The 23,867-nt window shown below is 40.0% G+C and overlaps 2 protein-coding genes across 8 annotated transcripts in view; one reads left to right on the top strand and one right to left on the bottom strand.

Moving 5' to 3' along the window:
- LOC130927863 (homeobox-containing protein 1-like) overlaps positions 1-11,915 on the top strand; it is a 55,672-nt gene extending 43,757 nt beyond the window's left edge. Inside the window, exon 10 of one of the 2 annotated variants that reach the window (XM_057853976.1) lies at positions 6,541-11,915. The gene's annotated coding sequence lies outside the window, so the exon portion shown is untranslated. The remainder of the gene's footprint in view (positions 1-6,540) is intronic. The other variant, XM_057853970.1, reaches the window with a different exon arrangement.
- Positions 1-23,867, bottom strand: part of LOC130927837 (kinesin-like protein KIF13B) — a 132,124-nt gene that overhangs the window by 8,569 nt on the left and 99,688 nt on the right. For 3 of the 6 annotated variants that reach the window (XR_009066530.1, XM_057853915.1, XM_057853952.1), the window contains 16 exons: positions 18,382-18,507; positions 17,982-18,313; positions 16,021-16,153; positions 15,792-15,947; positions 11,323-11,422; positions 11,127-11,253; positions 10,940-10,995; positions 10,574-10,698; positions 10,238-10,513; positions 10,009-10,161; positions 7,081-7,158; positions 6,961-7,011; positions 6,616-6,766; positions 6,237-6,367; positions 1,165-1,227; positions 90-495 (listed from right to left, as the gene is read on the bottom strand). Coding sequence is in view for 5 of the 6 variants with exons in the window: in XM_057853915.1 (XP_057709898.1) it covers positions 90-495; positions 1,165-1,227; positions 6,237-6,367; positions 6,616-6,766; positions 6,961-7,011; positions 7,081-7,158; positions 10,009-10,161; positions 10,238-10,513; positions 10,574-10,698; positions 10,940-10,995; positions 11,127-11,253; positions 11,323-11,422; positions 15,792-15,947; positions 16,021-16,153; positions 17,982-18,313; positions 18,382-18,507 (2,464 nt within the window). In the remaining variant the exon portion in view is untranslated. The remainder of the gene's footprint in view (positions 1-89; positions 496-1,164; positions 1,228-6,236; positions 6,368-6,615; positions 6,767-6,960; positions 7,012-7,080; positions 7,159-10,008; positions 10,162-10,237; positions 10,514-10,573; positions 10,699-10,939; positions 10,996-11,126; positions 11,254-11,322; positions 11,423-15,791; positions 15,948-16,020; positions 16,154-17,981; positions 18,314-18,381; positions 18,508-23,867) is intronic. The other 3 variants (XM_057853944.1, XM_057853935.1, XM_057853927.1) reach the window with 3 other exon arrangements.

Genomic DNA, 23,867 nt, shown 5'->3' on the forward strand with positions numbered 1-23,867 from the left:
CCGCACTATAAGTCACTTTTTTCATACAACTGTCTTATTATTGCTTTAACAAAGGAGTTTGCATGCATCACAAAAGAATCAGTTCTCACCTGCGGGGGAGTCCAGCTCCACGCCCACCCAAACGCCTTCGGCAAAGTGCGTGGCTCCCACGTAGCGCACGGTGCCTGCCTTTCCGGTCCCGAGGTTCACGCGGACGCCGTCCCTCAGCCAGTCGTCCGTCTGCTTCTGTTCAGAGAGGAAGCGGCGCGAGGCGGCGCCGTCGTGATTGGCGGCGTCGGCGAGGACGAGGGAGGAGGACGAGGACGAAGAGGAGGGGGGTCGTAGGACGTCGGACAGGGTCGCCGTGGAAACGCTGGCCGAGAAGTAGCCGCTGGACGACTGGCTGAGCGGGCTGAGGGGGGTGCCGTCATGCGGGTCGGGCGCGGGGAGAGGAGGAGGGGCGTCGGCCGGGTCGGAGCGCCGCTCTCTGGCTGGTGCTCGTGGGAGAGGGGCGGCCTGCCCACGACCAAAACCAGTGTCAGCTTAATTTGCAGCTGTTTTAGCGCTATATTACAACTTCGGTATCCCAAATGTAAATGTAAATTTAAATAGGCTTTCAATGTATTTTTTCTCAAATGTTAATTCATTGGCTGCCAACAAAAGAGCTAGACATGGCATCGATGGCACTGAAACATAATCCAAGTTAAAACACTAACCCAAGTCTTAGTTTTTTGTACATTTACATGAATTTTGTTATAATTTTGACAAATTTACTCATGACAGTTCCAACTACTGTCAATTTATGAGTTTACATTAAAAAACGTATGTCTTTTTTCATGTAATATTAATACTATTCAAGTATTTACATTTCCCTTAGAATCATATGATTTAAAGCAGACTTTCTTTCATGTACAAAAATTATGACTTAATTATCATTAAATTAATTTGACTAATCTGATGGAATAAGCTTGTGAATTGGAAAAAAAAAAATCCTACGCCGGAGTTAGAGTTGCGAATGCGACAAATGAACCAAGCGGTAGTGGATGCATGCTTGCTCTTGAATGAAACATAGATTTGCCAACATAGGACAACGACGACATTTATGGAGTTAAACCAAACAAACATCCATTTAATTTGAATTGGAGTGTGACAAGACAAAAGCAGGCAGCAAGCAGGGATTCTCACCGTGTCCACCTTTAGTCGGTTTTCGTCTCCCCCTGGTGGCGACACGATGCGCGGCACGTGCTGCTGGACAATGCAAACAAAAACAAACATCAGTTTGCTTATTGAGAAAAAGGGTCTTCAAAATGGTTGTTTTCCGTCAATGATGACGGAAACAAAAATATTACGTTGTCGAATAATTTTTTCATGACGATGACGTGACAATGCCAAGCTAAAACCTAATGAGACAGTAACGAATCCGTTTTTGCTCAATAAATCCACACAGCATACATTAAAATAAAATTGTGGGGAAGCCCTGATTTTGAAGTTTCTTATGTTTTGATTTATCAAACCTTGGCCCTAATAACCATGTAGAAGTAGTATGCCCGGTAACGTCGGACCATACTGCTAGTCAAACAATAAATGTAACTCGTAGCGTTAACATAGCATTCAAGTTCGTATTAGCCTAAACTTTAGCGTGGCAAGCGTTCTCTTAAACACTTGGACAACTTTTTTTTAAATACATACAGTCTGTGGCATCTAGGAAGGTATAATTACAGCAAATCCCCAGGTCACGAACGAGTTCCATTCCAGCTGGCGACGTAAAACGAATTTCCGCGTAAATCGGAATGAACCATTTTAGTACCCCAAAATAACTATACGAAAAGTCCAAAAGTATTGTATTTTGTTTAATGATGGAGGATATACTGCCCTCTGGTGGCAGCGTTGGGTCTGGCTGTACTGTCACCTTATGCCTGAGCAGCAGACTCTCTAACTCACAGGTGTCAAACCGATCCCAGAAAGGGCCAAGTCGGTGCTGGATTTTGTTCCAACCGATACCGTGCAGAGAGTTTAACCAATGAACTTCCTACTGAAAAAAGCTGCACCTGACAAAGTTTAACTGATTACACATGTAAAAGTTCTGATTGGTGAAAAGGTGTCCTGCACCCACTTGGCCCTTTCTGGAATCGGTTTGACACCTGTGCTCTAACTGAATTAAACTCGTAGCTCGCCATTGTTGTTAATGTCGCAGGGCGGTGACATCACATGACCACACTGCCGTACTTTACAGTGTCACTCTTTAACTATGTAAGGTAGTGATTTAAATACACCACAAGGTGTCAATGGCGAGTTTTAAATTAATTAGAGATCAAGCCAATGAGTGTTTTGTCCCTCGACTGACGCCATACTTTTCTGTTTAGTGCTGGTCCACTGTGATTTACATTCATTTGAGTGTTGTCTTCACAACAAACTAGACTCCTGATAATGGCTCCCAGCATCATATTTGTATATTGTGACTAAATATTGCCATCCAGTGTATTTGTTGAGCTAAACTAGTTGCTAAAATGTTTAGAGTTTGAACAAAGTCTGAGTAAGTTTTATGTGTAATTTGCATATCTATTTTGATTGTGAATTTGTGAATGCCAGTTCTCTTTGCATTGATGTTTTACTGTGTGAGATAGGGCCTCATTAATACAGATTGCAGCACTTTTCTTTTTGTGAACATTATTTTTTGAGAGAAAATTATTTTTGTTGTATTTTCACTATATTACACTTATGTATGTTGTGAAGGAGTTGCTGAAGCTTATACCAATAAACGGCGCGGTCCGAGCTACGAATCTGTGTCTACTCTCCTTCCTCTCTGCCTTACACCCCACTGTGGATTAAACAGAAAACTACGCCGTCAGCCAAGGGACAAAACGCGCTCATTGGCTTGATCCCTAATTAATTTAAAACTCGCAATTGACACATTGTGGTGTATTTAAATCACTATCTTACATAACTAAAGAGTTTTTTTTTTGGTTTTTTTTTTTGGAACTCATTTGCTCCCAAAAACGTATAAATATGTTCTATTTTTAATTGTTTCAGTGTCCCAAAAACGTATTTACACGTCTTTTACGTTTTTTTTTCCCACAAGAGACATCTCTAGGTTCTGATGCAACTTGGCTCCAAAGCACAACGCTCAAAATCCATTTTAAAGCAATAAAACTGGCCACTTGAGGGCAGTAGCGCATTTGGTAAGAACTCATTTCGGACCATGCAAGGAACTGAATGAATTGAAATAGTCAGGAAACGGAAGTTGGAATAAGTAAGACGCGTGAGAAAAATGTGGAGAACGATGTAAAACGCAAGGCACATGCCCCACACAAGTTCCCTAGGTGAATTCTGTTATGAGGTAGTGGTCACTTCAAAAGGAAGATTTGAAAAAAAAAAATCTATCTTGATGAGACAGGCGGCGATGAGGGAAAAATTTACCCCGTCTGCCGATACAGCCGCGGTCACAACAGTGTCATCTCTCAGTTCAGTAGTTTAGTTATGTGTAAATAAATTGTTACTTTGCTATCAAAAGCTCTATTTGTCTTGTTGTTTATGTTATTTTGTTAAAGGAAAACATTATTCAGATGTTTGGGATGTACAGTGCCTTGCAAAAGTATTCGGCCCCCTTGAATCTTGCAACCCTTCGCCACATTTCAGGCTTCAAACATAAAGATATGAAGTTTAATTTTTTTGTCAAGAATCAACAACAAGTGGGACACAATCGTGAAGTGGAACAACATTTATTGGATAATTAAAACTTTTTTAACAAATCCAAAACTGAAAAGTGGGGCGTGCAATATTATTCGGCCCCTTTACTTTCAGTGCAGCAAACTCACTCCAGAAGTTCAGTGAGGATCTCTGAATGATCCAATGTTGTCCTAAATGACCGAGGATGATAAATAGAATCAACGTGTGTGTAATCAAGTCTCCGTATAAATGCACCTGCTCTGTGATAGTCTCAGGGTTCTGTTTAAAGTGCAGAGAGCATTATGAAAACCAAGGAACACACCAGGCAGGTCCGAGATACTGTTGTGGAGACGTTTAAAGCCGGATTTGGATACAAAAAGATTTCCCAAGCCTTAAACATCTCAAGGAGCACTGTGCAAGCCATCATATTGAAATGGAAGGAGCATCAGACCACTGCAAATCTACCAAGACCCGGCCGTCCTTCCAAACTTTCTTCTCAAACAAGGAGAAAACTGATCAGAGATACAGCCAAGGGGCCCATGATCACTCTGGATGAACTGCAGAGATCTACAGCTGAGGTGGGAGAGTCTGTCCATAGGACAACAATCAGTTGTACACTGCACAAATCTGGCCTTTATGGAAGAGTGGCAAGAAGAAAGCCATTTCTCAAAGATATCCATAAAAAGTCTCGTTTAAAGTTTGCCACAAGCCACCTGGGAGACACACCAAACATGTGGAAGGAGGTGCTCTGGTCAGATGAAACCAAAATTGAACTTTTTGGCCACAATGCAAAACGATATGTTTGGCATAAAAGCAACACAGCTCATCACCCTGAACACACCATCCCCACTGTCAAACATGGTGGTGGCAGCATCATGGTTTGGGCCTGCTTTTCTTCAGCAGGGACAGGGAAGATGGTTAAAATTGACGGGAAGATGGATGCAGCCAAATACAGGAACATTCTGGAAGAAAACCTGTTTGTATCTGCACAAGACCTGAGACTGGGACGGAGATTTATCTTCCAACAGGACAATGATCCAAAACATAAAGCCAAATCTACAATGGAATGGTTCAAAAATAAACGTATCCAGGTGTTAGAATGGCCAAGTCAAAGTCCGGACCTGAATCCAATCGAGAATCTGTGGAAAGAGCTGAAGACTGCTGTTCACAAACACTCTCCATCCAACCTCACTGAGCTCGAGCTGTTTTGCAAGGAAGAATGGGCAAGAATGTCAGTCTCTTGATGTGCAAAACTGATAGAAACATACCCCAAGCGACTTGCAGCTGTAATTGGAGCAAAAGGTGGCGCTACAAAGTATTAACGCAAGGGGGCCGAATAATATTGCACGCCCCACTTTTCAGTTTTTTATTTGTTAAAAAAGTTTAAATTATCCAATAAATTTTGTTCCACTTCATAATTGTGTCCCACTTGTTGCTGATTCTTGACAAAAAATTAAAATTTTATATCTTTATGTTTGAAGCCTGAAATGTGGCGAAAGGTTGCAAGGTTCAAGGGGGCCGAATACTTTCGCAAGGCACTGTAACTAAAGCAAAAAATAGCTGTGTTAAAGTCAAAGTTATGTTTGAATTGTATGCTTTTACAAAAAGCTCAATTTCCCGTTTTTTTTTCATCAGAAATTAGAACATTTGCTCAAACTAAACTATTTTTTAATGCTGATTTCTAAAGAATGGAAAAAGATATAAACGTACTTTTTTCCTGCTGAAAGAATAGAGTCTAATCTTTCTTTTGGTGGGTTCCATGTTTATATAGCAATAGAACAGAATTTTCTGTGGGCCTTGAAAAATCAGTCAAAATCCAGTAAAACGGCCAGGAGCGAAGAGGGTTGCTCTGGTGAAAATGGCTGGGAGTGAATGAGTTAAGAGTGACACGTGAAATTCCGGCAATGCAGCCATGTGGCGTCAACAAAAATGGCAACTTACTAGTTAAAATAATTTTACAAATTTTATTGAAGCGTTAAAACATTAAGAGGGGTTTTAATAACAAACTATTATAACTCGTACTGAGATTTATTTATTTACAAATTGGAAGGAAGTAAAAAGCTTCAAAAAGCACAATTGCCTTGTTTGATGTCTGAAAGATGAACAACTTCACGTTAGTGAGGGCAGAACACGTCGCATTAATAAAGTAAAGTAAAAAATAGGATGACTTGAGGTAGAATGAGTTACTGTTTTGCAACTAAAAAAAATAAAACAACAACAGGAGACAAAATGGCGTACGAGACTCCGGCGTCGTAAAGTCGAAATTGCAGAAGTCGAGTACGTCGTAACATGGGTACTACCTGTTATTTAAAATAACTTTTCTGTGGTGTGTGTATTATCATAACAAAATTGTTGGTGTCCTTGTAGAAGCTGCAATATGTGCTCGTCTTTTAATGTTAATTTGAAATTGGAGGAAACCTTTTTTGATATTGGACTAAAACTTTTGAATTTTACAGTCAAAAACATTTTGAGAAAGCGTCAATTAAAAATAAATGAAGGTAAACACATATTGAAATGACTAAAGTATGGCTAAGACTAAAAAGTATTTTAGACTAAGACCAAGACGAAAAGTAAAAGGTCTGCAGGCCCACCTGCTGGCTGTGCGGCGACGGCCTCAGTTCCTTCTTGTCGTCGCGCGCCGGAAACAAAGACTTGAGCAATTTGGGCATCTGCGGAACCAACGCCTTGACTGAAAGATAAGAGGCAGCGAGTCCTGAACGACCTGAGGGGGGACAAGTAGGAAGCGGAAGGAGACAAGGAGTGCAGGAAGCAAAGGAAGCGTGAAAGATTAGGAGAGAAGTAGCAACGAGCAATCCAACACCAATGATAGCAAACAACTGATTTGCAGAAAAATTAAAAAACAACAACAAGGTTTTTTTGTTTTGTTTTCATCAGCAGCAGAAGCAGCAGCAGAAGAAGAAGAAGATGGAGAAATGATGGAATGGAAGCGGCGAGGTTCCAGAAGTCTACCTTGCTCTTGCTCCTGCGGTAAGCTGACAGCGTTGGACGATGGCGGCGTTGGCGGTGAGGGACAGTAGGTAGAGGGAGACGAAGCCGGACGCGGAAGTGTGCGGTGATACGCAGACGGCATGAAGATGTCTTGCTGACTCTCCCAGCGACCCTAAAAACCACACAAGTGCAGTGTAAAGAAGCTTTGGCAAATTTTGTCCAGTCCATTTGGACGTTTATGCCAGTCAATGGCACTGAAAGAGATAATTCAGCATGTACAGTGGGGAGAACAAGTATTTGATACACTGTCAATGGGTTTTCCCATTGGCAGTGTATCAAATACTTGTTTTCCCCACTGTATGTTACCTTGTCTTCCAGCAGGCAGGTGGTGGACAAGTCTTGTCTACTTCCAGACAGCTGCGATCAGACAATATATTACTTTATTCCAGTAAATCTAATCATAGTTGGTAAATTTATGACTTTTACCCTGTTAACAGATGGAGAACTCAGACTTCGCCGGTTGTTTCGTCCTCTGGCGGCGAGTTGCTCCTTCACCGTCACCTCCTTCAACACACGAATAAAGAAGTGTTCATGCCAATTAAAAATGAATTACATATTTTGCTTTTTTTGTGTGCGTTAAGAAAGTACAAAACTCACCCAAACATTATATTTTTGAAACATTAAGAAAAAAAAATCTCCCAAATAAGTTATTTGTCAGTCCTGAACCAGAAATATTTAGGGGGCTAATGATTTTGCAGTACATAAGAGTCATATTTTAGAAATTTTGCAAAGCCTGGTGGTAGAGAAGCCCACCATGTTTTTTCCTTCCATCCATCATCTACCGCTTAATTGTGTGTGTGTGTGTGTGTGTGTGTGGGGGGGCTGCATTTGAAAAAATGTTGAGTCGACAATATTTTTGAAAGTATGACTATTATGTGTTATTATATGCTATTTATTAAGAATACTTAAACGTAGAGTGTTACAAAAAGGCAGCCTTGAAATACAATGTTAACAAACAAAAATTCAATGAAATTCAGTGCAATGGCAAAGTGCTGGGACAGGGTTTGCCAATTAATTTGACCATCTTGGGAGGGATTGAATATGAAATGATCAAATGAGGAAATGATAAATGACATGTGACTGGATAGATTGTGAAAAGACAGGACAACATATGATTCCGAGGAAAGGATGGGAAATGAAATGATTAAATGTTATTTTTGGTAGCCCTTTTAATTTTTGTCGTAGTCTTTTGGACCAATATACTGATTAGATTTAGTCATATTTTAGTCATTTCAAATTGTGTTAGTCTTCCTCTAGTTTTTGTCCTTGTTTATGTCCAGAAATGAATAACAATTTCAAATGGACATTGACAGACGAGCATATAGTAGCATCCACAAGGACATCGCTAACTTGGTGATAATAATACACATTTAGCAGGAAAACAGTACGTTACTAATAGAGGTGTGCAAAATTTCCGATTCTTAGATTATTCGCGATTCGGCCGTGGAAGATTCGAGAACGATTCACAAACATCCAAATTCCGATTATTGAAATATGCCAAGTAAAGCGGAAGTACAACACACTCAGCGCGCCGCGCGGTCAATGAGCAACGGAGCGAGAGTAGCTAAACATCATGCTTCTCATTACCCAGCCCCTCGGGTAATGCCAATGCTCAACTCACGGCTCTAGCTCAACTCATGCCACGAGATAAAAAAACACAACAACATACCTGAAGCTGCTACAAAAGTACGTTATCCACATAATGTTACGGTAGATATCATTTATATAAGACTAGATGCACTACGGTAGCGGTAGCTTTTGTAGCACATCTACAAAAAGCTAGATGCAGACGTAGTAAATGGCCGCCATCTTAAATCAGTACACTTCTCTGCAAGGCTGTTGTAGCGAACCTTCCAAGCAAACCTAATTAACTTTTTATCTAAAATACTCCTAAATCGGTAAAATATTGACTTGAATCTATCTTTAAAATAGTTTTAAAATTTTCACATGTCGAAAGTTGACAAAAGGGAAATTATGGATTAACGGGAGCAATTTTAACAACTTTAACGGTTGATTCGCAACATTAAATTAATTGAATGTAGTTTAAAGCTGCTGATACAGAATGGGGACTGGAGTTTTTTATTTACTGTTATTTTTGTATATTTGTTTACTGCTATATGTTAACTTGATACTGAAATAGTAGTTTGGTTTAGCCTGAGAGTATTTTTGAACAATTTTGGAACAAATGTACAAAATATTTTACAAAAATGCATCAATAATCGTTTTAGAATCGAATCGGACCATCTGAATCGTAATCGTAATCGAATCGTTAGGTGCCCAAAGATTCCCAGCTCTAGTTACTAATTCTAACCACTTGGACGCCATGAAATGTATGCAAAAAAAAAAAAAAAGTAAAGGAATTTAAGACTACGCTCCCCATGCTAAATGCTAATGCTAACGCGAATGCTTTGCTAACACTACGAGTTACATTTAGTGTGTGATGATCACTCAGTACAGACCTTTTAAGGGGAAAGTACCATTGCATAATCTCTCTTGCAAACATAGGAAAACAAATCTTATAATGTACTTCAAATCACGCAAGCCTGGAGCCTAGCCTAGCCTGGAGCACATCCCAAACACCAGTAAAGGGATAAGGGGGGGGGGGGGCGTAGCACAAGTAACATGAGTTACACGACTCAAAGACTGCTACGATGCAGGCTAACGTACTACACGAACAATAAGAAAATTTCACGCATTGTAAACATATGACAGAAACTATTTCGCATTTTCGTTTCGTTGCCGACTCGTCAGACGAGATCTGCCATTTGTCCCGACATGTTTTAGTCCTCCAAGACACGATTTTAGCTCGCCATCGACATGAAAAGAATTGACGAAATATTTGTTACAGTTGTCCGATAATGACCATTTAATAACGATAACTTTAAATACGAAAACGATATTCCGAAATTGTCAAACTCAAAAAATCCGATACCGATATATGCGGTCGTGGATTTAACGTATTATGGCTAATTGTATTGTGATGCCCAGGTGAAATGGTCGTTCACATAAGCATCCTAATTTGGAGACACCTAATGGTCAAGAAGTATAACTGGTGTGCTAAGCCCTGACCAGCCCTTGTACAAAGGCAGAAGGCTTCCATGTACATTCATTTTGAAGGCAACATGTGTATTGGCCCAAAACCGATAATGAAAAACCGATATTGACATCATCAAAACATCAATGGATGAGAGGTTAGGATGGGATGTGACATGACAAAATAGGGAAACCATTGGATGAAACATGATGGGACAGGAGTGTAATATGACGGGAAGACGCAAGACAGGACAGGCATTTTGAGCCAGGCAGGGATAATGGTATTTAAATAGTACAGAGGTGATTGGTTTAGTCGTATACCTGTCTGAGTCTGTCAAGAGTAAGGATGTTCTCAAGACTGAGCACACTGCGCAAGTACTTCTCAATAGCAGCTTCGTCATCGGCCGACTCGCTGCTGTGAGCGTTAGCGGCGAGGCGGGCCAGCATCTCCCTGTCCTCTGATCCAGGGGAGTCCTAACGAAAAGGAAAAAAAATACTCTTGACTCTCAAAAAGTTTGAGAAACCCTGCTTTAGTGGTGGGCATCCTTACCCCTGGGATGTTGGAGACCACCTCAAAGGTGACGCCACATCCAGGGATGGTGCTGCGCGCGGACATCCTCCTGAGGAAGTTGTGCGCGAAGCCCTGACGCCCGGGGTTGACGTTGACGCAGATTCTCTTCCTCAGCACTAGCTGCATGTCGGCCGGGTGGCTGAGCTGCACCACCGTGCGCACGGTGAGGTACACCCGGCTGTCGGGCCAAGCGCCCCCGCGGCTCAGCTGCGGGCACTCGTGGACGGTGGAGTCCCACGATGCTTCCGCCTTCACCTGGGAACAAGACGAAGCTCAATTAAGCGAGCTCTGAATCGCAACGCATTCTCTCTTTACCTCGCCGTCGTAGTGTTTGACGATCTGTAGGTCAAAGAAGTCGTCCTCGTCTTCGCCGATGAGCGTGGCGTCCCAGCCTCCCGCGTCAGGTACCTCAAACTGGTCTTGGGAGCTCAAGTCGTCAGCTGGAAACACAAATCGAAAGTACCATAATTTATATACAGCAGGGATGTCAAAGTCATCGTAGCTATAGCTTCTTACAGAGGGTCCTTTTTACAGATGTTTTAAACATGTTACTTCAGAATGTGAATTATTTTTTAAACAATATTTTGTCCCAAATCTATTTGACATGTGTTTGAAAATACCTGTATCCATAAAAATATAAAGTGAGTAAAGTACTTCCTATACCAAAAGGTTTTGACATACGTTTGAGGTTGAGAAAGAGGACTGGAATGTGAGTCTCCATTCCTGGGAGTGGAACCCTGTGGACAAAAACAAAAGTTTATTAACGTGACCATCAGCATTGATGAAAGTCTCTTTCATGAAATTTAAAGTTGAACACACATTGGGTAAAAAAAATGCATTAAAAAAAAAAAAAAAAACCTAAACAAACCATTCTGCAGGGGCTCCTGGAATACCACTGCCTGCTGATGGCACCATGACGGCGTTGCGCTCTTCTGTCAGTGTCAAGCGCCATTCAAGCAGCTGCGCTTCCCTCTCCATGTCGTCTTCAGTTTTTTCTGCATGCCGACACTCAGGATTAAGATTTATAAAATAATCAGAACATAACCGTCTAATATTTTGCCTACCTGCTTTGCTAACCAGATTTTGCAAGTGCTGGTCCAAGTATTCCTGCCTCTTGGTGAGCGCTGCCAACCACTGACGTCGCAAACGTTCCAGGTCTCTCTCCTACAAAACAAAATGGATAGTCAACTCAATTTCACAAATTCCATGTTTTTTGGTCTTTAGCACCAGCCAAAAACTGCACATTGAAGAGGGGAAAAACATATACGAGTAGTGGTGGATGATATGGCAAAAAAATCATAATCTAAATTTGTTGGAATTAACCCTTTAAGTAACCCTACAAAATAACTACCGGTATCCAAAAAGTCCAAAAGTATTGTATTTTGTTTAATGATGGAGGATACACTGCCCTCTGGTGGCAGCACTGGATCTGGCCAGAGTGTTGCCTTATGACTGAGGAGAAGACTCTCGTCTAGCATGGATAAAGGACAGCTGCGCTCTGGTTTGACCCACATAAGGCTGTAAGTTGTTTCAGCTAATACATGTTTGTGTGTGCATTTGTAATTAAGTCTACAGCTACAGTTTGTTGAGTTCGATATGAAAATTGTAAATAAGTTAGTAATTGTAGCATTTAAGATAGCAGACTTTTGTTAGGCAAATTAGGCTAATTTAATCTACTAAATTTACATACACGCTTATTATATATATATATTTATATATATAATATGTATATACAGTGCCTTGCAAAAGTACCGTATTCGGCCCCCTTGAACCTTGCAACCTTTCGCCACATTTCAGGCTTCAAACATAAAGATATAAAATTTAAATTTTTTGTCAAGAATCAACAACAAGTGGGACACAATCGTGAAGTGGAACAACATTTATTGGATAATTTAAACTTTTTTAACAAATAAAAAACTGAAAAGTGGGGCGTGCAATATTATTCGGCCCCCTTGCGTTAATACTTTGTAGCGCCATCTTTTGCTCCAATTACAGCTGCAAGTCGCTTGGGGTATGTTTCTATCAGTTTTGCACATCGAGAGACTGACATTCTTGCCCATTCTTCCTTGCAAAACAGCTCGAGCTCAGTGAGGTTGGATGGAGAGTGTTTATGAACAGCAGTCTTCAGCTCTTTCCACAGATTCTCGATTGGATTCAGGTCTGGACTTTGACTTGGCCATTCTAACACCTGGATACGTTTATTTTTGAACCATTCCATTGTAGATTTGGCTTTATGTTTTGGATCATTGTCCTGTTGGAAGATAAATCTCCGTCCCAGTCTCAGGTCTTGTGCAGATACCAACAGGTTTTCTTCCAGAATGTTCATGTATTTGGCTGCATCCATCTTCCCGTCAATTTTAACCATCTTCCCTGTCCCTGCTGAAGAAAAGCAGGCCCAAACCATGATGCTGCCACCACCATGTTTGACAGTGGGGATGGTGTGTTCAGGGTGATGAGCTGTGTTGCTTTTACGCCAAACATATCGTTTTGAATTGTGGCCAAAAAGTTCAATTTTGGTTTCATCTGACCAGAACACCTTCTTCCACATGTTTGGTGTGTCTCCCAGGTGGCTTGTGGCAAACTTTAAACGAGACTTTTTATGGATATCTTTGAGAAATGGCTTTCTTCTTGCCACTCTTCCATAAAGGCCAGATTTGTGCAGTGTACGACTGATTGTTGTCCAATGGACAGACTCTCCCACCTCAGCTGTAGATCTCTGCAGTTCATCCAGAGTGATCATGGGCCTCTTGGCTGCATCTCTGATCAGTTTTCTCCTTGTTTGAGAAAAAAGTTTGGAAGGACGGCCGGGTCTTGGTAGATTTGCAGTGGTCTGATGCTCCTTCCATTTCAATATGATGGCTTGCACAGTGCTCCTTGAGATGTTTAAAGCTTGGGAAATCTTTTTGTATCCCAATCCGGCTTTAAACTTCTCCACAACAGTATCTCGGACCTGCCTGGTGTGTTCCTTGGTTTTCATAATGCTCTCTGCACTTTAAACAGAACCCTGAGACTATCACAGAGCAGGTGCATTTATACGGAGACTTGATTACACACAGGTGGATTCTATTTATCATCATCGGTCATTTAGGACACCATTGGATCATTCAGAGATCCTCACTGAACTTCTGGAGTGAGTTTGCTGCACTGAAAGTAAAGGGGCCGAATAATATTGCACACCCCACTTTTCAGTTTTTTATTTGTTAAAAAAGTTTAAATTATCCAATAAATGTTGTTCCACTTCACGATTGTGTCCCACTTGTTGTTGATTCTTGACAAAAAAATTAAATTTCATATCTTTATGTTTGAAGCCTGAAATGTGGCGAAAGGTTGCAAGATTCAAGGGGGCCGAATACTTTTGCAAGGCACTATATATATATATATATATATATATATATATATATATATATATATATATATATATACACACACATATATATATATATTAGGGCTGTCAAACGATTACAATTTTTTATCGAGTTAATCACAGCTTAAAAATTAATCGCAATTCAAACCATCTCTAAAATATGCCATACTTTTCTGTAAATTATTGTTGGAATGGAAAGATAAGACAAGACAGATATATACATTCAACATACTGTACGTAAGTACTGTATTTGTTTATCATAACAATAAATCCACAAGACGGCATTAACATTAACATTCTTTCTGTGACAGGGATCCACGGATGGAAAGACTTGTAACTCTTAAAAGATAAATGTGAGTACAAGTTATAGTAATTTTGATAGTTTGTATATTGTGACTAAATATTGCCACCTAGTATATTTGTTGAGCTAAACTTAATGTTTGAATAGAGTATTATTTTGCATAGCTATTTTGATTGGGAATGCCAGATCTCTTTGCATTGAGCGCTATTATTTGTGAACATTATTTTAGAGAGATAGGAATATTATTTTTGTTGTGCTTTCACTAAATGGTACTGTAGCGACTTAAATGTTCTTAACTGCCCAAATGCATGATGGGAATTTGAGCAACCATGAGTCACAGTGGTTGCTGCAAATGGTATATCTTCTCTGCGTTGAGTACAATACATTGTGTTAAGAAAAAGATCATCTCCAGTAATTCGCTTGCCACAATAGTTATAACAGTTGTGGAAGAGATGCCACCGCTTATTCCATTAAATAGCGCGGCTCCAATAAACGCCTGCGTTACCAATTCTCCCTTCTTGGTAACTGGCGGTGCTATGGACCGGCGAATCATGTTGGCTCGTTATCGTTGGATGGCTCGGTTCGTCCGATTCCCTCCTGAGGAAGACGGCAGCGTACATATAAACACCGAGAGGCGTTGGATGGCTTTTTGTGGGTACTTTTATTAACAAAATAAAAGCATGTTGGGGACGCAGCACTTGAGCCTGCGCTAACTGCGTGCTTTCTCTGCTCTCTCGCTCGACCACTTTCTTCCTCACTGCTCAATCTGACAATGCCGGTCACATTGAATAACAGCGGCTCCCTTGGCGGGTGCCGGTAACACCTGCGTCCACTCCATTTGCTTGTCTCTGCCCTCAGCTCTCAATATACTTCGAACTGTGCCATTGTAGTCTATTCGCGGCAATGCTTGAGTGGGTCATTCCGCGCATGCGTTAATTGCGTTAAATATTTTAACGTGATTAATTTAAAAAATAATTACCGCCCGTTAACGCGTTAATTTTGACATTTTAATTTTGACAGCCCTAATATATATATATATATATATATATATATATATATATATATATATATTAGGGCTGTCAAAATTATCGCGTTAATGGGCGTTAATTAATTTTTTAAATTAATCACGTTAAAATATTTGACGCAATTACCACGGATGCCCCGCTCAGAGAGATTTAAATGACAGTACACAGTGAAACGCTCACTTGTTGTGTTTTATGGAGTTTTGCCGCCCTCTGCTGGCGCTTGGGTGTGACTGATTTTATAGGCTTCAGCATCCATGAGCATTGTATAAGTAATTATTGACATTAACAATGGCGGGCTACTAGTTTATTTTTTGATTGAAAATTTTACAAATTTTATTAAAATGAAAACATTAAGAGGGGTTTTAATATAAAATTTCTCTAACTTGTACTAACATTTTTCTTTTAAGAACTACAAGTCTTTCTATCCATGGATCACTTTAACAGAATGTTAATAATGTTAATGCCATCTTGTTGATTTATTGTTATAATAAACAAATAGTCCTTATTTATAGTCCTTATAAAAATTTTAATCGTTTGACAGCCCTAATATATATATATATATATAGTATATATACTGTATATATGAGTATAAGTGGAATAGTGAACACCAAGCTTTTTTGGTGTTTATAGTGTAGGCATCTGTGAACGTAACATACTCTGGAAGTAGAGGGCACACATAGAACCTCATTCCCATGGCTGTCAGTGTGGGGAAAAAAAATCCTATTTTATTGCCACCTGAGTGTAATTTGCGAGCAGAGACAAACTATGTAAAAACGTGTGACTTTTAGTCCACGAAATAGACCTTTATTAACAATTTGGGCCTGGTTCATTCCAAACTTTCACCTGATAACTGTCCATCTCATCTCCGTCAGGGCCGCCGATGGTGTTTGTAATTTCCACACAGCCCACCGATACAGCCAGCACGATCTCAGATATGAGCGGCATTGTGCCCGAGTCCTGAACGGAGCGAACGTCCACCTGGATTCTCCTAGCTTGACCCTGCGTAAACAAAAAAGGTAGGGGGAATTAACTAGTTGATCTCTTTCAGTGAGGTAGTCATTTCAATCCATACTTGTCGAAGCTGAAAGATTCCGCCAGTGTTGACGTCACGGGCGGGAACGACTTCGACCGGGACAAAGTCTCCGTTCTCGTTAATCTCCAGTATTTGGATCCAGAGCTCCAGCCGCCGTGTTACCTCACTCCACCTGAAGAACATAAGTACGTAAACTTCATGGGTGACTTTCGCTTTTGTCTTAGTCTTTTGACAAAATGCTTACTAGTCATATTTCAGACATTTCAAAATGTGTTACTTTTTATCTAGAGTTAACTGCCGAGTTCTCAATTTTTTTCCTGATTGAATTCAAAGCAGTGTCGTCTTCGTCAACAAACAGTTTTTTCATGACGATGACGTCACGATGACAAGCGAAAAAATGAGTCTTGGGAGACTAAAACATAACGAGAAGGATGCCAGTTGTCGTCTGACGAGATGAGAACAAGATGAAAATTCGCAATAGTTTCCGTGCAAGTTCACAATGTGTCACATTTTCTTATCGTATGTGTAGTTAGCATGCATCTTTGGCCGTGTCACTAGTGTGAGGTTCTGCGCCTCCCCCCGACCTCTCCTCCACACACATGCTTACTCACCGGTCGGCATGTGCCCATTTCAGGCTCTTTCGTGAAACACGTGTCAGGTGCTGCTTGGTGAGTTTTGTTTTCTTATCTTGGCTATGCCATGTTGCTTTAGCCTTTATAGGTCTGTACAGAGTGATCATCACAAACTAAATTAACTTTTAGCGCTAGCATAGCGTTTGCATTAGCATTTAGCGCAGTGGCTCGGTATGTGTCTTCTTAAACTCTTGGAAAAACTTTTTACATACAGTTCGTGGCATCCAGGTGAGTTTCATTAATTGCAAATAATGTGCTGTTTTCCTGCTGAGTATGTTATCATCATGAAGACATCGATGTCCTTGTAGACGCTACAATTATGTGCTCGTCTGTCAATTTTCATTCAAAATTGTTGGAAACCTTTTATTAATTTACTTATTCATGGACTAAATCGTTTCAAGTTTATGGACGAAAACATTTTGAGAATTGTCGACTAAAACTAGACGAAATTTGTCTTTCGTTGACTAAAACGAGACAAAGATGAACACATTTTGAAATAACTAAAATATGACTAAGCCTAATAAGTGTTTTCATCCAAAAGACAGAGAAAAATTAAAAGGGCTGTCTGAAATAACACTGATCGAAAGGTTTTAGTCCAAAATTAAATTAAAACATAAAGGTTAATAATAAAAGTTTCAACAATTTTGAATAAACACTGACAGACGAGCACATACAGTATTGTAGCATCTATAAGGACTATGCCAATTTCGTGAAGGTTTACCAATGGTATTAAATGCAACCGGAAGCAAGGATCACTACTACTACTAGGACTGTAAGACATACCAGACACCCACAAAACGAAAACAACATAACAACAGTATGAGAGGACGATTATTATGCTAAAGTTAATGCTAATGCTATCTCAAATGTGAATGCTATGCCATCACTACGAGTTAAATTTAGCGTGTGATGATCACTCAGCACAGACCTTTAAAGGCCAAAACAAGATTGCATATTCTCTCTTGCCAAGATAAGAAAACAAATCTTACCATGCGTTTCAAAAGAGGCAAGGCTGGCATTGTTTATTTATCTTTGGAAGAGAATGAGTTAACCATCAGTCACCTGTGACGGTCAGGTTTGGTGTGAAGGACATGTCACGTAAGTGACATGACCCCAACAACTACTACAATGCAGGCTGACATACTACATGTACGGTAAGAAATTGTCATGCATTGTGAACACATAGTGGAAACTATGGCACATTTTCGTCACATTGTCACCTCGTCAGACGAAAACTGGCATTCGCTCATTATGGTTTAGTCTCGCAAGACATGTTTTTTTAGCTCATTATAGTCATGAAAAAGTTGTTCGTCGACGAAAACAACTATGGTGAAGTCTGAAACCGCTCCAGGAGAGAAAAACCTTCACCTGTCTCGCAGCGTTCGCGTCTTGGCCTGGATTATGCTGAGGTCCCACAAGGCCGGGTTCCTGCCCGCGTCCGCCTGCCTATGTCCAAACACCTCGATGGCGACAGCCCCTTCAGTCAAGTATTCGATGAAGTCCTCCGACACAGACACGGCCAGCTCTTTGCAGCTGTCGAACACCACCATGCAGTGCGGGTCCTTGCTGCCGGGTGACGAGGATGAAGGGTCCACCTCGGGGGCCACGATGATGGGCTCAGGCTGGTCCCAGAACGAGTACTGGCAGAAGACGAAGTTGGAAAGGTGCTGGGGGAGACCGGTGGCCTGTAGGATTTTAATCTGAAGAACATTCAGGAATTATAATGTTGCTTCAGCGACATTCTTGACACTCGAGCAGTATTTCTTACCATACAGACAAGTTTACGGTCTTGAATTTCTAAATCCAAATTGTTTTCTGGATCGTCTCCTCCGGCGATGTTGTCCTCCAGAGCCCCTCCGACCCTTACCACCTCCACATGGAGACGGCCGGCCACCTCAAGACAACAACAACCAAACATTAACCCTTCAACTTGCGTGTGACTCGTTTGATGTCACCCTTGACTGTTTAACTAATGTGATCATACTGAAAATTATGTTTGACTGACGTAAGTACCGTAGTAGTCCGTGTAGATAACTCCTCATTATGTCCTCACGTCACTAATGTAGCGAGTTATACTTGCATTACTGGGGATCGGCAATCGGAAACTAGATCTCGAATATACATATCGCGCAGCATCGACACTAGGGCTGTCCCAAACGACTAATTTCCTCCCGATTAGTCAGCCGACTATTTTTACGATTAGTCGACTAATCAATTTTTTTTTTTTTTTTAACTACTTTAATAATGAAATTTTTGTTCAAGCTTATTAATTCACAAACATTTTGGAACAACTAAATTCTTTCTTAACGTATAAATAAATAACATAAATATCAATAATAAATCACAAACAATGAGGTCAAATGCTGCTGGCATTAACTAGTGCAAAAAAAAATGTAAACGGAAACACTGAGACTTCACCTCTTTAACAGGAGTCAAACCAATTTTTACTCTTTTTGTGGTATGTCATTGTCTATATTGTTCTAAATGTTAAAATGAATTGCAATGTCCCGGACAACCATTTTCAGAATACTTTGTGTGAGTTCAGATGCTTTTTTTGGTGTGCATTCCGCATTTTTGAGGGAGGGGAAAAACTGTTAAACTTTTGTTTGTTTTATCCTGAAAATAGATAAAGTAGAGGGCACACTGAAATATTACCAATTATTTTGAATGAGAGGCACACATACTCACAGTAACAAAAATTAAATATATAGTATTAATTTTAAAGTATACTACTATATGTATATAGACAATGATACTGTACTTTATAATATAAAGTAACTAACATTAGTGCAGTCATGGATTACAGTAAGCAGGCCAGTGCTGTTTCCATTAGTGCTGCAACGATTAATCGATTAACTCGAGTATTCGATTAGAAAAAAATATTCGAATTAAATTTTGTTGCTTCGAGTATTCGTTTAATTAAAGTGGCGCTGTATTGGTTTATTTTGAAATTGTTTGCATGTAGTTTTATTGATTTGGGTGGCAACAATGAATATTATATAACTCATTTCTCATGGCTGAAACCAGCTGCTCCCTGTTAAGACCAAGCCAAGTTTTTGTTTGAGCTAATGTTTTTGAATGCATTCATGATTTAGTTTATAGGAATATTTAACAGATTTTTGTGGGAATATGTGTCTTAACCCTTTAAGAGAAAAAAAAAAACCAAGCATTTTATAGCATTTAAGCTAGCGGACTTTTTCTGTGTGAGTTAGCCATTTGTTCTTTTGTTGTACATAGATCCCCATTTTTAGATTTTTTAAAATACCGTTTTAGGCTCAGCTCGGGTATTTTAATTTTTCATGTTCCTTATCCGATTACTCGATTATTCGAACTAACTAATCCATCAATTAATCGATTAGTAAAATATTCGATAGCTGCAGCCCTAGTTTCCATATATATTTTTATTATATTATGTATATACAGGATATACAGTGCCTTGCAAAAGTATTCGGCCCCCTTGAATCTTGCAACCTTTCGCCACATTTCAGGCTTCAAACATAAAGATATGAAATTTATTTTTTTTGTCAAGAATCAACAACAAGTGGGACACAATCGTGAAGTGGAACAACATTTATTGGATAATTTAAACTTTTTTAACAAATAAAAAACTGAAAAGTGGGGCGTGCAATATTATTCGGCCCCCTTGCGTTAATACTTTGTAGCGCCACCTTTTGCTCCAATTACAGCTGCAAGTCACTTGGGGTATGTTTCTATCAGTTTTGCACATCGAGAGACTGACATTCTTGCCCATTCTTCCTTGCAAAACAGCTCGAGCTCAGTGAGGTTGGATGGAGAGTGTTTTGAACAGCAGTCTTCAGCTCTTTCCACAGATTCTCGATTGGATTCAGGTCTGGACTTTGACTTGGCCATTCTAACACCTGGATATGTTTATTTTTGAACCATTCCATTGTGGATTTGGCTTTATGTTTTGGATCATTGTCCTGTTGGAAGATAAATCTCCGTCCCAGTCTCAGGTCTTGTGCAGATACCAACAGGTTTTCTTCCAGAATGTTCCTGTATTTGGCTGCATCCATCTTCCCGTCAATTTTAACCATCTTCCCTGTCCCTGCTGAAGAAAAGCAGGCCCAAACCATGATGCTGCCACCACCATGTTTGACAGTGGGGATGGTGTGTTCAGGGTGATGAGCTGTGTTGCTTTTACGCCAAACATATCGTTTTGCATTGTGGCCAAAAAGTTCAATTTTGGTTTCATCTGACCAGAGCACCTTCTTCCACATGTTTGGTGTGTCTCCCAGGTGGCTTGTGGCAAACTTTAAACGAGACTTTTTATGGATATCTTTGAGAAATGGCTTTCTTCTTGCCACTCTTCCATAAAGGCCAGATTTGTGCAGTGTACGACTGATTGTTGTCCTATGGACAGACTCTCCCACCTCAGCTGTAGATCTCTGCAGTTCATCCAGAGTGACCATGGGCCTCTTGGCTGCATCTCTGATCAGTTTTCTCCTTGTTTGAGAAGAAAGTTTGGAAGGACGGCCAGGTCTTGGTAGATTTGCAGTGGTCTGATGCTCCTTCCATTTCAATATGATGGCTTGCACAGTGCTCCTTGAGATGTTTAAAGCTTGGGAAATCTTTTTGTATCCAAATCCGGCTTTAAACTTCTCCACAACAGTATCTCGGACCTGCCTGGTGTGTTGCTTGGTTTTCATAATGCTCTCTGCACTTTAAACAGAACCCTGAGACTATCACAGAGCAGGTGCATTTATACCGAGACTTGATTACACACATTTGGATTCTATTTATCATCATCGGTCATTTAGGACAACATTGGATCATTCAGAGATCCTCACTGAACTTCTGGAGTGAGTTTGCTGCACTGAAAGTAAAGGGGCCGAATAATATTGCACGCCCCACTTTTCAGTTTTTTTATTTGTTAAAAAAGTTTAAATTATCAAATAAATGTTGTTCCACTTCACGATTGTGTCCAACTTGTTGTTGATTCTTGACAAAAAAATTAAATTTCATATCTTTATGTTTGAAGCCTGAAATGTGGCGAAAGGTTGCAAGATTCAAGGGGGCCGAATACTTTTGCAAGGCACTGTATGTATATATTTTCCCCAAGTGGGAGCGTCCATGATCCTAATAAATTTAATAATAATTTTAAAAATATTATATATATATATATTAATTATTTTATTAAATAAAAATGCACGTTGATACGACGCACATAAGGGCTTCCATTTTTAAAATCCTTAGAAAGTTGTATGGACTTACAATCCACTAGCTTGTTGTTTCTTGGTGTCTTCGAAAATTATACTTGGGTGACGGCGCTTCAAGTGACAAGTGTTCGTTCATAGCCGACGTGCTACCGTGGTATGCGAGCTCAGCTTAGTAAAGAGTACACACAGTGGCACCCTCCATATTTTCCTTGAAATAATTCCAGGCTCTGGCTATTCTGGTCCGCTTTTTTTGGCTTTATGCCACTTTCACGTGTGTCCAATTCTGCCCTTTTTGGTAATTGGCGGTGTTTTCAACTCCTCACCATAGTGAGGAGTGAACCGGCGATTCATTTAGCTCATTGTTGTCGGTTCGTCCGATTTCCTCCTCAGGAAGGCGGTGGCGTGCATAAAAACACTGAGAGGCGTCGGATGGCTCTTTATGGATATCACTGAACTCCGCGCTACCCGCGCACTTTTCCAACTCACCGATCTCGCTCCCTCTCTCTCGCTCGCCCACTTTCTTCCTCTTTGCTCAATCTGACAATGCCGGTCACATTGAAATAACAGCGGTCCCCTTGGGGGTGCCAGTAACAACCGCTTGCATCGCGAGAGCCCGCCATTCTTAACTTTATCCGCATGTAATTTTTTCAAAATCCGTCATTACCCGTCGACAGTATGTTTTGCCCGTCGACGCATTTACGTCATCGATGACGTCGACAACGTCGACGTCATCGATGACATCGACAACGTCGACTAGTCGGGACAGCTCTAATCGACACATATTCCCTGATACCGTCGACGTCATTTTAGTGCCATATTGGTACCAATAACCGTTACTAGTATCGGTATTGGTGCAACGCTAACTATATGCAATTGTACCAAAATTTTCGGACTAGAAACCGCTACTTTTTTCATTCATTTTGAATCCTGCGGCTTATAGTCCAGTGCGGCTTATTTGTTCATTTATTTGGGTTAACAGGTAACACTTTATATGACATCAGCGTCATAAGTCTGTCATAAGACCATCATAATTGTAACATGACAGCAACATGGGCATTACTGAATGCTTATGGCAGATGTCATTAAGTGTCATGTTATGTCACTAACTCCATTTATGTCCAGCTCGGATCTTTTACATCCATTCAAAAGTGAGATAATTTGCCGGATAACACTAAATGACATCCGTTATTAGCATTCATTAATGCTCATAACAGTGTCATGTCATATTTATTACAGTCTTATGGGGCCACTGTCATATAAAGTGTTACCAAATACCATAACTAGCAATTAATGAAACAACTGGAACAGTAACTGGAGAAATAATTAGCACAGAACATAAATTTTAAATATTTACATCTGTAGCGCTGCAAAGCCTGCTAGGAGCAGTGTTGTTAATCTTACTGAAAAAAAGTAATTAATTATAGTTACAAATTACTTCTCCCAAAAAGTAATTGCGTTAGTAACTCAATTACCTGAATGTAAGAGTAATTAGTTACTTGGCAAAGTAATTGGTGATAATTACTTTTTTTTTTTTTCCCTCAAAACATTGGCCACACTATGTGAAGTTTTTTGTGAAGGTTTTTGGTACAATTGGCCCGAGCCCAATTCTTTACCCTAATTTACCCTTTACCCTGAATCAACTGTAAAAAGTTGTTAAAATTGCTCCCATTATTGCATTTGTTCCCTTCTCTCTACTTTCGACATATAAAAGTTATAAAACTGTTTCATCATTTAAAGATAGATTGAAGTCAAGATTTTGCCGATTTAGAAGTATTTTAGATAAAAATTTACTTAGGTTCGCTAGGAAGGTTCTCTACAACAGAGCCGTCCTAAAAAGTCTACTGCTTTAAGATGGCGGCTGTCTACTAACGCATTTAGTGCCATGCAGTGTTGTTAATTTTACTTTAAAAAAGTAATTACAGTTACAAATTACTTCTCCCAAAAAGTAATTGCGTTAGTAACTCAGTTACCTGAATGTAAGAGTAATTAGTTACTTGGCAAAGTAACTAGTGATATTTTTTTTTCTAAAAAAAAAAACAAAACAAAAAAACACACAGGTCACACAATGTGAAGCTTA

The sequence above is a fragment of the Corythoichthys intestinalis genome, chromosome 1 (genome assembly GCF_030265065.1).
Source record: "Corythoichthys intestinalis isolate RoL2023-P3 chromosome 1, ASM3026506v1, whole genome shotgun sequence".
Lineage (NCBI taxonomy): Eukaryota > Metazoa > Chordata > Actinopteri > Syngnathiformes > Syngnathidae > Corythoichthys > Corythoichthys intestinalis.